The sequence below is a fragment of the Felis catus genome, chromosome B3 (assembly GCF_018350175.1).
Source record: "Felis catus isolate Fca126 chromosome B3, F.catus_Fca126_mat1.0, whole genome shotgun sequence".
Classification (NCBI taxonomy): Eukaryota; Metazoa; Chordata; class Mammalia; order Carnivora; family Felidae; genus Felis; species Felis catus.
In genome coordinates, this window is record NC_058373.1 from 67286785 (window position 1) to 67301646 (window position 14862).

A 14862-nucleotide genomic window follows, 5' to 3' on the forward strand; every position below is an offset into this window, starting at 1 on the left:
GGAAAAAGTTGCATTTACCAACAAAACTGTAGAGCTTTTTAAATGAGATCTACTTGTTCTGGTGGCTGGTGAATCTGGTAGAAATAGGAAGAGATTATTAAGTGTGTGTGTGTGTGTGTGTGTGTGTGTGTTTAGCTTTTGAAGATACATGGGATGCTCCATTCCTGTCTGCACTGAATTTATCAAAAATTATAGGCAGACTAGAAATTGCTTCTCAGAAGGATTATACCTCTTCTAATATCACCTACTGATTTTACAGTAAAAGTCTAGGCTACAAAAGTTGATATGAGAACACAATTCATTTTACTTGACTCTTTTAAAAATAGCATTATCAAACATTTTGTGATGTTTCTTTCATATCGTATATTGGGCTGTCGTGAAGAAATAAACCTCCACTTGCTTTCATGACAGCAGATAATAAATTGACTGATATAATTCAGTTGAGAATTTGAAAAATGCATTGAAAATAATGGGGCATAACAGTGTAGGGTTAACATTTATTCATAGATGATGCAATTAAATAAAACAGGCATTAACTTCAAGGTCAGTCAGTAAAGTAATAAAATTGAATATTTTAATTGAATTGTAATTGCTTCCCATTGATACATGAAAGTAAAGTAAAATAGATGTCAGCTCTGCAAATTACGGTTCTTCCTTCTAATTAATTTCTTAATTCTGCATGGAGTTATCCAGTGCCTAGGTCTTGTTGTGGGTTTATTCATCCACCCAGCTTCCATCAAGGAATGTCTATAAGACATGATTAAATGGTTAGAGGTCAGGATTTTTAGTAAATTTTTTCTGCACTTTGGAGAAAAATGTGTTAGTAACTGTAAGTAACTTACGTATTTGAGTTCAAATTTACTCTAAATGTAACAGCATCCTGGGTTCTATGGAATGTAATTATCTTCTTTATTACTATTGATGTTTCTTGATATTGATGTATATATTAACATTAATAAATGTAAACATCTCAATCAATAAAAATGTTTTCATATGGTAGATAGATATATTGAGACTTTCATTCTACCACTCACTGATTCAGGAGGTAAATTGAACAGACTATTAAGGTTTGGGGGAAGTGCAGTTTATGTCCATTCATGACCCAGGTTTCACTAGAAAAAAACACCTAAATTGAGTGAATCTAAAAAAGAAACATCTTTTTCAAGGACTGGGATAAGTTGAAACTTTTAGATAAAGTTGAATTTCTTTGAAAAAGCCCGTGAGCCATTGTGGCTTTTTCATAGGCTTTTCATAGTCCCTCAAAGAGTTTTAACATAATACAGTTTTATATAAAATAAAATGGGAACAATGACATTACAAAGATTAGGAGAGAGATTTTCAAATTATACTGAAACTGTACTGGGTCTAGATTCTTGGGTTTATTTAAAGAAAGAGAAGATTATGCCTTTTGGACTGGCTGCATATACCAGTTAAATGGCTACTGCTGAAAAATTGAAAATGGAATGAATGCATGTATAAGATGGCTTTAAAAATTACTGATGTATTGTTATCTATTCTTATGCCTTAAAATGACTTTATGTATGGGGCACCTTGCTAGCTCAATCGGTAGAGCATGTGACTCTTGATCTCAGAGTCATGAATTCAAGCCCCATGTTGGATGTGGAGATTACAAGAAAGAAAGAAAGAAAGAAAGAAAGAAAAAGAAAGAAAGAAAGAAAGAAAGAAAGAAAGAAAGAAAGAAAGAAAGAAAGAAAGAAAGAAAGGAAGGAAGGAAGGAAGGAAGGAAGGAAGGAAGGAAGGAAGGAAGGAAGGAAGGAAGGAAGGAAGGAAGGAAGGAAGAAAGAAGGAAAGAAAGAGTGGGGGGGGGAGAGAGACAGGGAGAGAGAAGAAGGAAGGAATAGATAAAATGATTCTGTGTAATAGAAGATATAATATTATATAATACAAATATATTGCTACATTAGCATCTTTAGTTGTACTTAGAAATATGGGTGGATTCTTATTGGTAAAACAAGTACATTAAACAGAGAAGGTATTAATGTTGTCTAACCTTTGTGTTAAATTTTTACTCAAATATTGACTTCATTATTTAAACTGTTTCTCTCTAAACCATTTAAAGCTTAAAAGTTAAAAAATATGTCCAATGATAAATATATTTTTTGATGCTAATCTGACCCTGACCTTCCATTCTCAATTATGAGGGACTCAATTATGAAAGATATTCAAGAATGTCAGAATTTTCCATGCATATCACCGAGTTAGAAAATACCCAAACCAAAAATACACGAGATAAAAGACTGACATCCATGAGCTTCATAATTATAGATACGCTAACAGTTTTTTCATGTTAAAGTGATTTGTTTCTCCAAATCCTTGTTTTAAAATTATTTTAGTAATAATCTTGTTCCATTTAAGAAGAATTAAATATCATAACGACTGTACATATAATGCTACAATGTTTCTAAATGAGGAAACTTGTGAAAAAATATGTGGAAGTGTAAGAAAATTAAATATTCAAACTTTCATTATATTTATAAAAATAAGTTACAACGAGTTTTCATTTGCATGTAGTTTAATATTTATGGAATCATCAGTGTTCTAGGAAGTAAAGATTTCTTGAGAAGAGTTCTATATCTGAATATATTCTGGCATAGGATGAATAATCGTCCTACCACATCCCTGACTAATATCACCCCCAAGTGCAATAGGCTCAGCTGATTTAGAAAAGATCTCTGAGATCATGGTGGTTCCAGGCCATTAATTTCTTAAAGAGAGTAGCTTGAATTGCTAGTAATCTCTGGATCTTATCCAAGAAAACATTTTATAAAAACAATCTGAAATTTCATATGGGCATGTCATATGAGTAGTGATCATGAGGTCCCCAAATTTGTCACTTTCTAATGAACAGAAAAATGGAAGCAAAGACAGATTGCACTTGGACAGAGTACCCAGCAAAGCATCAGGAGAAAAGGACTGAAGTAGTCATAATCAAGTACAGTGGAATGGGTTAGCCTGACCCAAGTGTGCATGATATACAGTGTTGATTTAAAGTAGTAAGATCCATTCAAGAGAATATGTAGACTATTGTATTGAACCTAGACAAAGAGTTTCATTATAGAATTTAGACCTTTTTTGGAAAAGAATGCTAGTCTATTTAAATAACATCGGATCATGAGATAAGAACCTTTAAATCATTGTTCATGCCAAAGAAGCCTACAAAAATCCCCAGACAAAACCTCTGATAAATTTACAATGTGTCTAAGCTATTTATTTCTCAGGTCCTGCCATTCTCTTGCTTTTATATGTCCAGTGAAATCATCTATTGCTTTGTGTATGTGAAACGTTACTGATTGGTTGTTTTCCCTGTGTGAAATGTCTAAAGCATCAGACCATGAATCATAGAACCTATCATGCTCACTAAACATAACATAAACCCCATTACCATACTATAAAGACTTATACATGCAGCTTATTTCATTATTAACTCTAAGAGAAAAGAAATGTAGCTCTTTTATTTTAGCTATTTTATAGCTTTATAGTAATTTTCTACTGTAGTGAAAAGGTCTATAATGTGCTTCAGGAAAATATTTGAAAATCTTATTTAAGGTTTTAAATTTTGATTTATTTTAATATTTTTAGTGCCATACTCCAGGACTAAATAAATTGAAAATATTTCAATGAATAAGGAAAAACTTTAAATAACCAACTAATTTTTGACAAAATATACTGTGTGATGATCACAGATTCATGTGGAAAAATTATGCCTAGTGTGGCTTATGTTTACAGATTTTACTGACTATTATCTAAAGACAAGCCAAATTACTTTATCCATCATGGAATGCAACAATCTCTGAAATGAGACATAACAGCTATTTTTATAGGTTAACAGTTTAGAGCTGAGGCCTGGTGATTCTATAATGAATGAAACGACTGTAAGAAAAATGGGAAGATTATCAGTTTGATCTTCCAGTGCCTACCTATGTAAAACCATGTCCTCTTAAATTCCCTTCATGACTTTTAGACAGGCATTTATTTATTCCCAGATCCTTACAGAGAAGCAAAATGTCAATTATTAGATTCAATCATGAGAGACTTTTAAAATGATTTTAATGATGTGTAGCCTAGTGCCCAAGTGCTGAGTGAGATAGGTTACGTTGTAAGACCAATATGTAAGAATCAAGGGTTTGGAAGGAAAGCTAAAAAGTGACTTCCAGTCATCCTGGCCTTGTACATTCATGCTTTAAAATTTCCACATTCCCATTTCAAGCCCACAGTAATAGATAAAGATATGAAGGAAAAGTATGAAAGGCATAGCTGGGCTGGAAAACATAAACATCTCTGTGAAGTAGAAATGAGTACACATACAAAATGGTAAACAAGACTGAACTGTGGGGCTGTAATACAAAAAGTTAGGAAGCAGGCAAAAGCACTTAGGAGATCATAATCTTGGGGGGAAACAGATTGAAAGTGTCCTGTATGAAGGAGAACTCAGAGAGATGAAGAAAAATAAAATATCCATTAAAGAAAAAGCAATCAATTAGAAAAACAAATCACATTGGAATAGCAAGAGACTGATATGAAAAGTAACCAATTACAAATATTGGAGGGGCATCTGGGTGGCTTAGAACCTTCTTGGGATTCTCTCTCTCCCCCTCTCTCTGCCCCTCCCCCATTCATTCTCTCTCTCTCTCTCTCTCTCTCTCTCTCTCTCTCTCTCTCTCTCTCTCTCTTTCTCTCTCTCTCTCTCTCCCTCTCTATCTCTCTCTCAAAATAAATAAATAAACATTAAAAAAGAAAAGAAATATTGGAAATGAAGCATACAGTCACTTAAAAAAATCAAAAAAACTCAGTGGATAGAATAAACTCTAGGTGAGTCAAGTCAAAGAGAATGAATAAAGCAGGAAAAATAATTAACCCAAAAGACAACATAGAGGGAGAAAAACAAATTGAAAGAACAATTTAAAAATAGTAAGATAGATTGGGAAAGGGCAATGTTTGTGTAATAGATGTTTCAGAAAAAAAAATAGAAGGCAGAAAAACAGTATTTACAGACATAATGACTGAAAATTTCCTAGACTGGAATAAAAATGTAAATTTTAGAATTGAAAGTGTACATTAGGTGCTGTAGGGTATAAATAAAAATAAACTGGGGCACCTAGGTGGCTCAGTCAGTTATGATTCTAACTTCGGCTGAGGTCATAATCTCAGGGCTCCTGAGTTTGAGCCCCACATCAGGCTCCACGCTGACAGCCCAGAGCCTGGTTGGGATTCTAACCCTCTCCCCTCCCCCATTTGCACCTTCTCTCTCTCAAAATAAATAAAAATAAACATACATACATTTACACACATTATGTTAACATTATAGTATGTCACAAGTACATTGAAAACTGTACAGTTTAGCACAGAAAAAAAAATATTATATGGGAACCACTATTAAGCTGACAGCATAAATCTTATTAGGAACAACTAATTTCTGAAGAAGGAATATATTATAACTAATCTATTATGTAATGATGAAAGTTAAATAGGATAATATCAGACATCTAAAACCTAAGAGGTTTCACCACTCACAGATCTTCAGTAAAAAAAAAAAAAAAAAAAAAAAAAAAAAAAAAAAAAAAAAATTAGTAATAAAGAATGGATTTCAGTTAGAAATAGATTGAATTCCAGGAGAAGTTAATGAGAAACAATTGTGAACATAGACATGGTAGAATATGTTGGCGGGCTTAATTTTTCTTGCCAGAACTGGTGGAAATAAGAATTAACACAATAATAACAACTGAAATGGTAGGGCTTATTTAGTACCAGTGAAAACATGCTCATTTCTCTTAGTCAAAAGGATGCTAAACAAATTGTTAGATTCATATTCTAAGATTCATACTTCTTAGATAATACATTTATTTTTTTAATGTTTATTTATTTTTGAGAGAGAGAGATTGGGGTGGGGAGGGGCAGAGAGAGGGAGAGACAGAATCCGAAGAAGGCTCCAGGCTCTGAACTGCCGGCACAGAGCCCAATGCAGGGCTTGAATTCATGAACCATGAGATCATGACCTGAGCCAAAGTCGGACACTTAACCAACTGAGCCACCCAGGTGCGTCCCAGTTTAGATAATACATTTAGACTAAAAATATGGTTTTGAATGTTAAAAATTACAAGTATTTACTGAAAGAGTAGAAATTCAGTCTATAGCTTCCTAATCAGTAGAGAAAACAAACAGACAAAAATCCTTTCATTATAGCATGAAGCAGAAAAGAGCAAAGGAAAAATTTGTATAAAGCTTAATAGGAAATCTACAGTAAGATGGTAGAAATCGGTCCAGACATATAACATAAAATGTTAAGAATTTACGATATTTAAACTCCATTCTTTAGAATTGTATTTATAAGATAGGATAAAATTTTTAAAAATCCAATTATATGTAGCTTATAAATGACATCTAAAACAAAAGCACATAGAAGATTTGAGAATAAATGATGGAAAAATATATGCCAGTAAAATATTAACAAAATAAAGCTGGTGTCATAACATTGGTAAATAAGATATAAGATAAAAACCACATATGGAGACATATGGAGGTGAATAGGTTGTTACTAATGGATAAAGAAATAATCTTATCAAGAAGTTTTAGAGATTATGAATGTGTATGCACATAACAACATAACTCTCAAATACATAAAGCATAATTTTTTGAGAAACCTCCATAGTGTTCCATAGTAGCTGCACCAATTTGCATTCCCACCAACAGTGCACAAGGGTTTCTTTTCCTCCACATGCTCACAAACACTTATCTCTTATGTTTTTGATTTTAGCCATTCCAACAGGTATAAATTAATACCTTATTGTGGTTTTGATTTTCATTTCCATGATGACGAGTGATGTTGAGCATCTTTTCATGTGTCTGTTGGCCATCTGTATGTCTTCTCTGAAAAAAATGTCTATTCAGCTAGCTGCTCATTTTAAAAAAAATATTTGTTTATTTTGAGAGAGAGTGAACATGTGCAGGCATATGAGCAGGGGAGGGGCAGAGAGAAAGGGATAGAGAGAGAATCCCAAGCAGGCTCTGCAAATTGCAGAGCCTGATGTGGGGCTTGATCTCATGAATCGTAAGATCAGGACCTGAACTGAAATCAAGAGTCAGATGTTAAACCAACTAAGCCACCCAGGCATCCCAGGTTGTCACCTATTTTTAAATCAGATGATTTGGGGAGAGTTTTAATGTTGTGTAAGTTCTTTATATATTTTGTATATTAACCCCTTACTAGTTAGATTATTTGCAAGTATCTTTTCCCATTCAGTAGGTTGCCTTTTTGTTTTGTTGATGGTTTCCTTCAGTGTGCAAAAGCTTTTTATTTTGGCATAGTTCCAGTAGTTTGATTTTGCTTTTGTTTTCCTTGCCAGAGGAGACATATCTAGAAATGTGTTTCTATGGCTGATGTCAAAGAAATTGCTACCTGTTTTCTTCTAGGAATTTTATGATTTTGGGTCTCACATATAGGTCTTTAATCCATTTTATTTTTAAGAAAATGGTCCGGTTTCATTCTTTTGCATGTAGCTGTCCAGTTTTCCAGGCACCATTTGTTGGACTGTCTTTTCTCCCATGGTATATGCTTGCCCCCTTTGTCATAGATTAATTGACCATGAATGTGTCAGTTTATTTCTGGGCTCTCCATTCTGTTCATTGATCTATGTATCTGTTTTTGTACCAGTACTAAACTCTTTTGATCATTACAGCTTTGTAGTATATCTTAAAATCTGGGATTGTTACACCTCCAGCTTTGTTCTTCTTTCTTGAGACTGCTTTGGCTCTTAAGGGGTCTTTTGTGGTTCCATACAAATTTTAGGATTATCTATTCTAGTTCTCTGAAGAATGTTATTGGTATTTTGATAGGGATTGTATTAAATCTATAAATTGCTTCAGGTAGTGTGTACCTTTTAATAGTATTGTTTCTTCCAATCCATGATCGTGGAATATCTTTCCATTTTTTTTGTCATGTTCAATTTCTTTCATCATTGATTTATATTTTTTTGGAATATAGGTCTTTCACTTCCTTTTGTTAGGCTTATTCCCAGATAGTTTATTCCTTTTGGTGCTATTGTAAATGGGATTATTTTTTAAAATTTCTCTTTCTGCTACAGAATTATTAGTATATAGGAATGCAGCAGATTATTTGTGTGAATTTTGTATCCTTTACTAAATCCATTTATCAGTTTTAGCAGGTTCTTGGTGGAGTCTGCAGAGTTTGCTATAGATAGCATCATGTCATCTGCAAATAGTGTAAGTTTTACTTCTTCTTTACCAGTCTGGATGTCTTTTATTTCTTTTTCTTACCTGATTGCTGTGTCTAGGACTTCTAGTACTATGTTGAATAAAAGGGAGGAGAGTAAACTTTCTTGTCTTGTCCTAATATTAGAGGAAAAGCTCTGTTTCTTACCATTGAGAATAATGTTAGCTGTGGGGTTTTCATATGTGACTTTTATTTGTTATGTTCCCTCTAAACCTACTTTGTTGAGAGTTTTTATCATAAATGAATCTTATGCTTTGTCAAATGCTTTTTCTGCATCTTTTGAGATGATCATATAGCTGTTACTGTTTCTCTTGTTAATTTGATGTATCATGTTGATTGATTTGAAAATATTGAACCACCCTTGTATCCTTGGAATAAATCCCACTTGATCATGATGAATGGTTTTCTAATGTATTGTTGGATTCAGTTTGCTAATATTTTGCTGTGGATTTTTGTCTGTGTTCATCGGAGATATTGGCCTGTAGTTTTCTTTTTTTTTTTTCTTTTTTTTTTTTTCTTTTTTTTTTTCTTTTTTTTTTTCTTTTTTTTTTTTTTTTGGAATAGTTTGACAAGAGTAGGTTTTAACTCTTCCTTACATATTTGGTAGAATTCACCTGGGAAACCATCTGGTCCTGATATGGTGCTTACTTTTAACAGTAATCAGAAAATGAAAACTAAAATATCTAAAACAATTATGTGTATATTTTATATATTTCAATGTATATATGTATATCACATATATGTGTATATGTATGTATATGTATGTATATCAGATTAACAAAGATTTAAAATTCTGACACCACTAAATTATTTTCACATTATGTGAAATATGAATTCTATGTCCCTGAAAGTGGAAGTAAAACGGTAATACCTCTTTAGAGAGTAATTTGGCAATATCTAATAGACTTGAAGATTACACACACACACACACACACACACACACACATGCATATATACAATAATGTATATAATTATATGTATATATTCTCCTCTGTCATAGTAATTTCACATAAAAGCATATTCACTGCAGTATAAAAAGTACTTGTGGCAAAACAGAAATTAGAAAAAACCCTTTGCCCAAGTGCCCATCTATCAGAGGTGTATAATTAAATTCTGGTATATCCATATAATGGAATAGAATACAATAGTAAAAATGAATGGACAAGAGCCATAGTAATCAATATAAGTAAATCTCTTTAACAGTGTGAAACAAAAAAATCAAGTTAAAGATGACATCACTTATGTAAAAATTTAATATACATGAACAATAATAAATATTGTTTGGATACATACATTTACAGTAAAATTATAAAAATGTAATTTTAGAAGAGTGGTTACATTATAGAAGGAATAGGGGATATAGATTAAGAGTAAATATACTGGGACATTCTATTGTGTTGGTGGTGTTTATTTCTTAAAAAAAATGTTGTGGAGGAAATATGACACGATGTTAATGCTTGTTAAATGTGGGTGGTGATTATACAGGTGTTTCTGTCAAAGCATTTCATTTACTTGTTCATTCTAAATACTGAATTGCTAAGTGGTGGTAGACGTGGAGGAACCAGACAGAGTCAGTGATTGGTTCATCTATGCGTTCACCCATCTCCTTGCAATTTTAATTTTAGTGAATAGACCATCAGAATAAGATTTTTGTGAAGGGAGTTGACTCAGAAAGTCTGCATAGTGCTACTGGTCTGAGTTTTTTTTTTTTTTTTTGCTTTGAGTTTCACCTAAAAATACTCAGTGGCAGGAGAATCCTCAGTCTTTGCCTGACTTCCCTTCTTATGATGTGTGATAATAAGAAATATCATGTTACCAAAAGAGGCATCCAACTAGGAGCAGAAAATTATTTTTTTTTAATTTTTTTTCAACGTTTTTATTTTATTTTTGGGACAGAGAGAGACAGAGCATGAACGGGGGAGGGGCAGAGAGAGAGGGAGACACAGAATCGGAAACAGGCTCCAGGCTCTGAGCCATCAGCCCAGAACCTGACGCAGGGCTCGAACTCACGGACCGCGAGATCGTGACCTGGCTGAAGTCGGACGCTTAACCGACTGCGCCACCCAGGCGGCCCCTAGGAGCAGAAAATTATTAATCAGTTTGTGTAATTAATAAGCTAAATAGTTTAATCCCCTAGAAATAAAAATAACTTATTTAAATGAGGCTAGGCCAATACATATGTTATGGATGTAAATATCTAATTGTATTATGAATGTAATATCTAAAATGAATGATTTCATTCTATAGCAGCCATTTGGCATGTGACTTTTTCTTCACTGGCAAGTGAGTTTTGTTATGTGGGAAGAGTTTATTGCCCATACGTATCTGCCTATACCTTGTCACCTACATAAACTCTACTATATCAGTTGAACATCTCTATCTAAGATTATGCACATGCTGTTGGTACAATAACGATTTTTTCAGAGCTGTCTCTGTCTTTGCTTAGAAAATACATTATTGCACAAGTGGTCATTGAAATGAAATGTCATTTAATTTGATAATGTAACTATTTTTGTCCTTGTTCCTACCCTCCTTTGAGGTGAATTAATTATAAAAGCATAATGGTCTACCACTCTCCTATTGTCTACTCTTACTCTCAAAGTAAGAATTTTAAAGTTTAGATAGAATAGGGACACATAAGAAAATTCTCACTGTTGTCCATCAGTAAAATAATGACAATAATTAAAATACCGAGGACATAAATGACCTTTGAAATGAAACCTGTTTTCCATCCTAATTACAGTTGCTCAAAATGAATTGAAACAATATATCTGGAAGCTGATACAGTGCAATCAAATGATTTGGTATAAAACTTATCTTTCAAGAGCAAGAAAACCAGTTATCCAAGGGGAATAGGAAAATATATTTTACTTTAGGATCAAAGCAATTTGAAATATACACGTACTGGTTTACTAGGCAAGGAGGGGCAGAGGGTAGGGGAATGTGTCTTTAAACATCCAATCCAATAATTATCTTTATTTTTTTATATTAAATATAACTTATTGTCAAATTGGTTTCCATACTCCAATAGTTAATCTTAAAAAAAAATGTAACCTTTCTTGGCAGGTTTAGATCCAGATAAGCATCTTGGAAAAACCCTGGATCAAATGGAACCTTATCTCTTAGAGGTAAGAATTTATACTATTTCTCAAAATATAGGCCTCTAAAGGAAGAAAAAGTGAGGCCGTCATATGATGATTACAAAATTAATTTTATTTTGGAAAAACTCAGATAACATTCATGATATAGTTTTGTGAAAAAATTAAACTTCTAATGGATATAAAAATGTCAAAAATTAATTATGAAAATCATTACCAGCTTTTGGGTCTGAATAAAACAGTAAGTTATACCAAAAGGAAACTGTCCTGTCAGAAGGTTTCTTTTATTAAAATGGACATTGTATGCTATATAAAAAGTACTATATTCCTAAAGTAGCTGATGGTCTCTGTGATCATATGCTTTTCAATCAGAAATGTGAGTAGGAACTTCCTTCAGATATTATCTAATCTAACCTCTTCTCTTTTACCAATTAGGAAATTAACCTGCAGAGTAGCAAAAAAATTATTTTAAGGTTTCAAGTAACAACTGTTAAACCCATATCGTTGTCAAATCCTTAATGTGTTCTAAACATTAAAGAAAGATTTAGTTATTTTGATTCTTTTCTATTAACTGTGTATTATATTTTATGAGAGTTTGGGGGCAAATGTTATTTGTATGGCAATGATAACTAAAAGATATAATTGTAAGAATATTTTATGTCATAATTATGATGGAAAAAAAGGAAAGTACCCTACTTCTATGAAAGAATGGAACTCCTCTAATAAGTTAGCATTTTCTGCTCCACTGCTCTTAATTTATCAACATTATTTCTAGACATTGTTAGTACCATTGCCATGATATGTTAGCAGATACCTTCTTTACTAACTTTGTGGATTTCATATTTTCTTTCAGTTATTTGCGTTTATTTTATGGTTTACCAATATGTACCAAATGCTTAGAAATCCCTGAAACATTAATTCCTTTTTTCATCAAGCGTTAGTAAGCATCTAATATGTGCGAGGCAAATAGTAAATAAAGATCAAAATAAAAATGAAGTGAGCATATATTTGCCACAAATTACATTTGATTTCTAGATTATTTGTTGTCACTTATTTAAGTTGAACTAAATGGACATGGTTGCTTTTTATACTGCCCTGATGGGACATTCTCACAGCGGCTACAGCTTCTCACAACCTGATACCTATGTTCACATCTATTCCCTACCATCAGACTAAATGTTGCCTCTGAAATAAGCAATGTAGATAAATAACAAAATTAAATTTATGGGGGCGAAAGAAAGAGAACTTCAGAAATGAGAGACTGGGGCTTTGGCAAAAAAGCTTTTTGCAAGCTGCTCCATAAATCTAAAGTTACAAGTTCAGGTTTCAAGCATGTAGAGTCTTTGTAGCACAGGCAACTAAGGCTTTGGGATTGCAGACCTTGCAAACACTCATCCCCTCCTGTATCTTCCTCCTCTTTCTCTTTATTGTGTCCTTCACATCATAGTAACACATACCACCGTCTCTCCCATTCCAGATTCCACCCCTCCTCCACTCTGTTTATTGCTTTAGCTGCTTCTCTTTTTTGCTTCCAAACCAGAAATTTCAGAAGTGTTCTTTGTATTTGTGGTCAGTGCTTCTTCCTGTCCCAGACGCCTCACGTACCTGGAGTCTGGCTTCTCTCAACACCTCCAAATGGATACAGCTCTGACCAAGATCGCCCACAATCTCTGTTTTACCAAACCCAACCAATGCTTCTTAGCCCTTATCTGACAGCTATAAACACTCCTTAAAACGCCCCCATCAGCATCCGTGATGCCACATTCTCCTAGTTTTTCTCCTTTTGTTCTGGTTACTCTTAGTCTCTTTTGTCAGTTCCTGGTCTAGACTCCATTTTTACTCTATCACCTTTTTCTGGGTTTAATCAGTCACTCACATGGCTTTAATAACTAGCTATATTCTGATGATTCCCAAATCTTGCTTGGCCAAATTTCTCTGCAAAGCTCTGGTGCCCGGAGGCACTGCAAATTAAATCTCCACAAACTTGATGGCGGACTTCATAGCTATACCTCACTTTTTGCCATTCATTTTGTCTTCAGCTTAGTTCAGTGCCTGTCACACGTCAGGCCTGCAGTTTATTGACAACCCCAAATTTGCCTCTACCTTCCGTTTCATTTCCCAAAGAATGCATTTTGCTCACTGCCTGAAGATAACTGTTCTAATATATTCTACTGTAATTGTGTCACTCGCTTCAAAACTTTAAGTCCCCATTGCTCACTGGCTAAAATCCAAGTTCTTGAGACTCCCCTTTCCCTTACTTACTCTTGCCAACCCGTTAGCATGATCTTGTCTGCTCCGTCTCCGGAATATCTTCTACACCCAAGCACTTCTCGCCGTCTCTGTTGCTACCACCATAATCCTCTCTTGTCCGGAGTACTTCATCAATCGCTTCTCGGCCTTTTGGCTAAGATCAAGTGCGGAGTACTTCATCAACCCTTAAGTGGTCTACTTACTTCCACCACTGCCCTGCTACAATCCATTATTCATACAGATGCCAAAGTAGTGTTTTAAAAAGTGTAAATCAAATCATTTCAGTGTTTTGTTTAATTTAAACAGTTTCTCATTACAATTAGAAGAACATCAAATTCCTATGAGACCACAGCCGACAAAACCATATATGACCTGCGTCCACTCAATCTTCTCGGGTTCGTTTTCTGCCAGTCTCCATCTCACTCACTGGGCCAGAGCCACACATGCCTCCTCATTACTTAAACGCACTTGTTTGCCCTTTTTCTTAGAACTCTGCTCTGCCCGAAATGTTTTTTACCTCAGACCGTCACATGGCGACTGCTTTCTCATAATTTAAGCGACAGCTCAAATGCTGCCTCCTCAGAAAAGCCTTCCCAGACTACCTCAGTTTACATAGATCTCTACAAATTACCATGTTTATCTGTTTACCTGTGTATTATCTGTTGTGCCCTCACCCATCCCACTAGAACGTAAGTTCCAGTAATCTTACCAAGGTTTTTGGCAAAGACATTAGTTCTTTAGTTCTTTCATGCAGTTTTGTGTTCATCTGTCTGTGCGTCCATTCATTGCTCTCATCCTTAAGTTACTTAGCATTTATTGAGGACCTGCTATGTGGCAGATGCTGTGGTGAGCACTAAGTATACACGATGAATTAAAGAAAAAAATTCTTGTTCTTACGGAGTGGACAGTCTGCCACCGTTACTTTCAGACCTGAGAGTGAAGTTTATTGGGGACCTTGTTAAAATGTATGTACTCGTTTCCCACCATAAGAAATCTGAGTTCAGAAGGACCCGGGAATCTGATCTTTAAACAAGCACTAAGTACTTCTAACACAGTGATCACATATATCATCTTGTAGTTCTTCAATACCAACAACACACTTCAAGCCCTGTATTTCTAGATCTCTCTGAAAGAGTGTAAGCCTTCTTGAAACTGTTGTCATCCATTGGCTTCTACTACTTAAGTCTTGAAGCCTTTCTGAATATTTTCTTAGCTTCCTTTTGAGGCTTACCGTCTAAGTCCCACCCCTTATAAGTGGTGGTCCCA

General features: G+C 34.2%; 1 protein-coding gene across 4 annotated transcripts in view; it reads left to right on the forward strand.

Annotated features, from left to right (window-relative positions):
* Positions 1–14862, forward strand: part of DPH6 (diphthamine biosynthesis 6) — a 336135-nt gene that overhangs the window by 130374 nt on the left and 190899 nt on the right. For all 4 annotated transcript variants that reach the window (XM_006932657.5, XR_006599355.1, XR_006599356.1 and 1 more), the window contains exon 6: positions 11315–11376. In XM_006932657.5, the coding sequence (XP_006932719.2) occupies positions 11315–11376 (62 nt within the window). The remainder of the gene's footprint in view (positions 1–11314; positions 11377–14862) is intronic.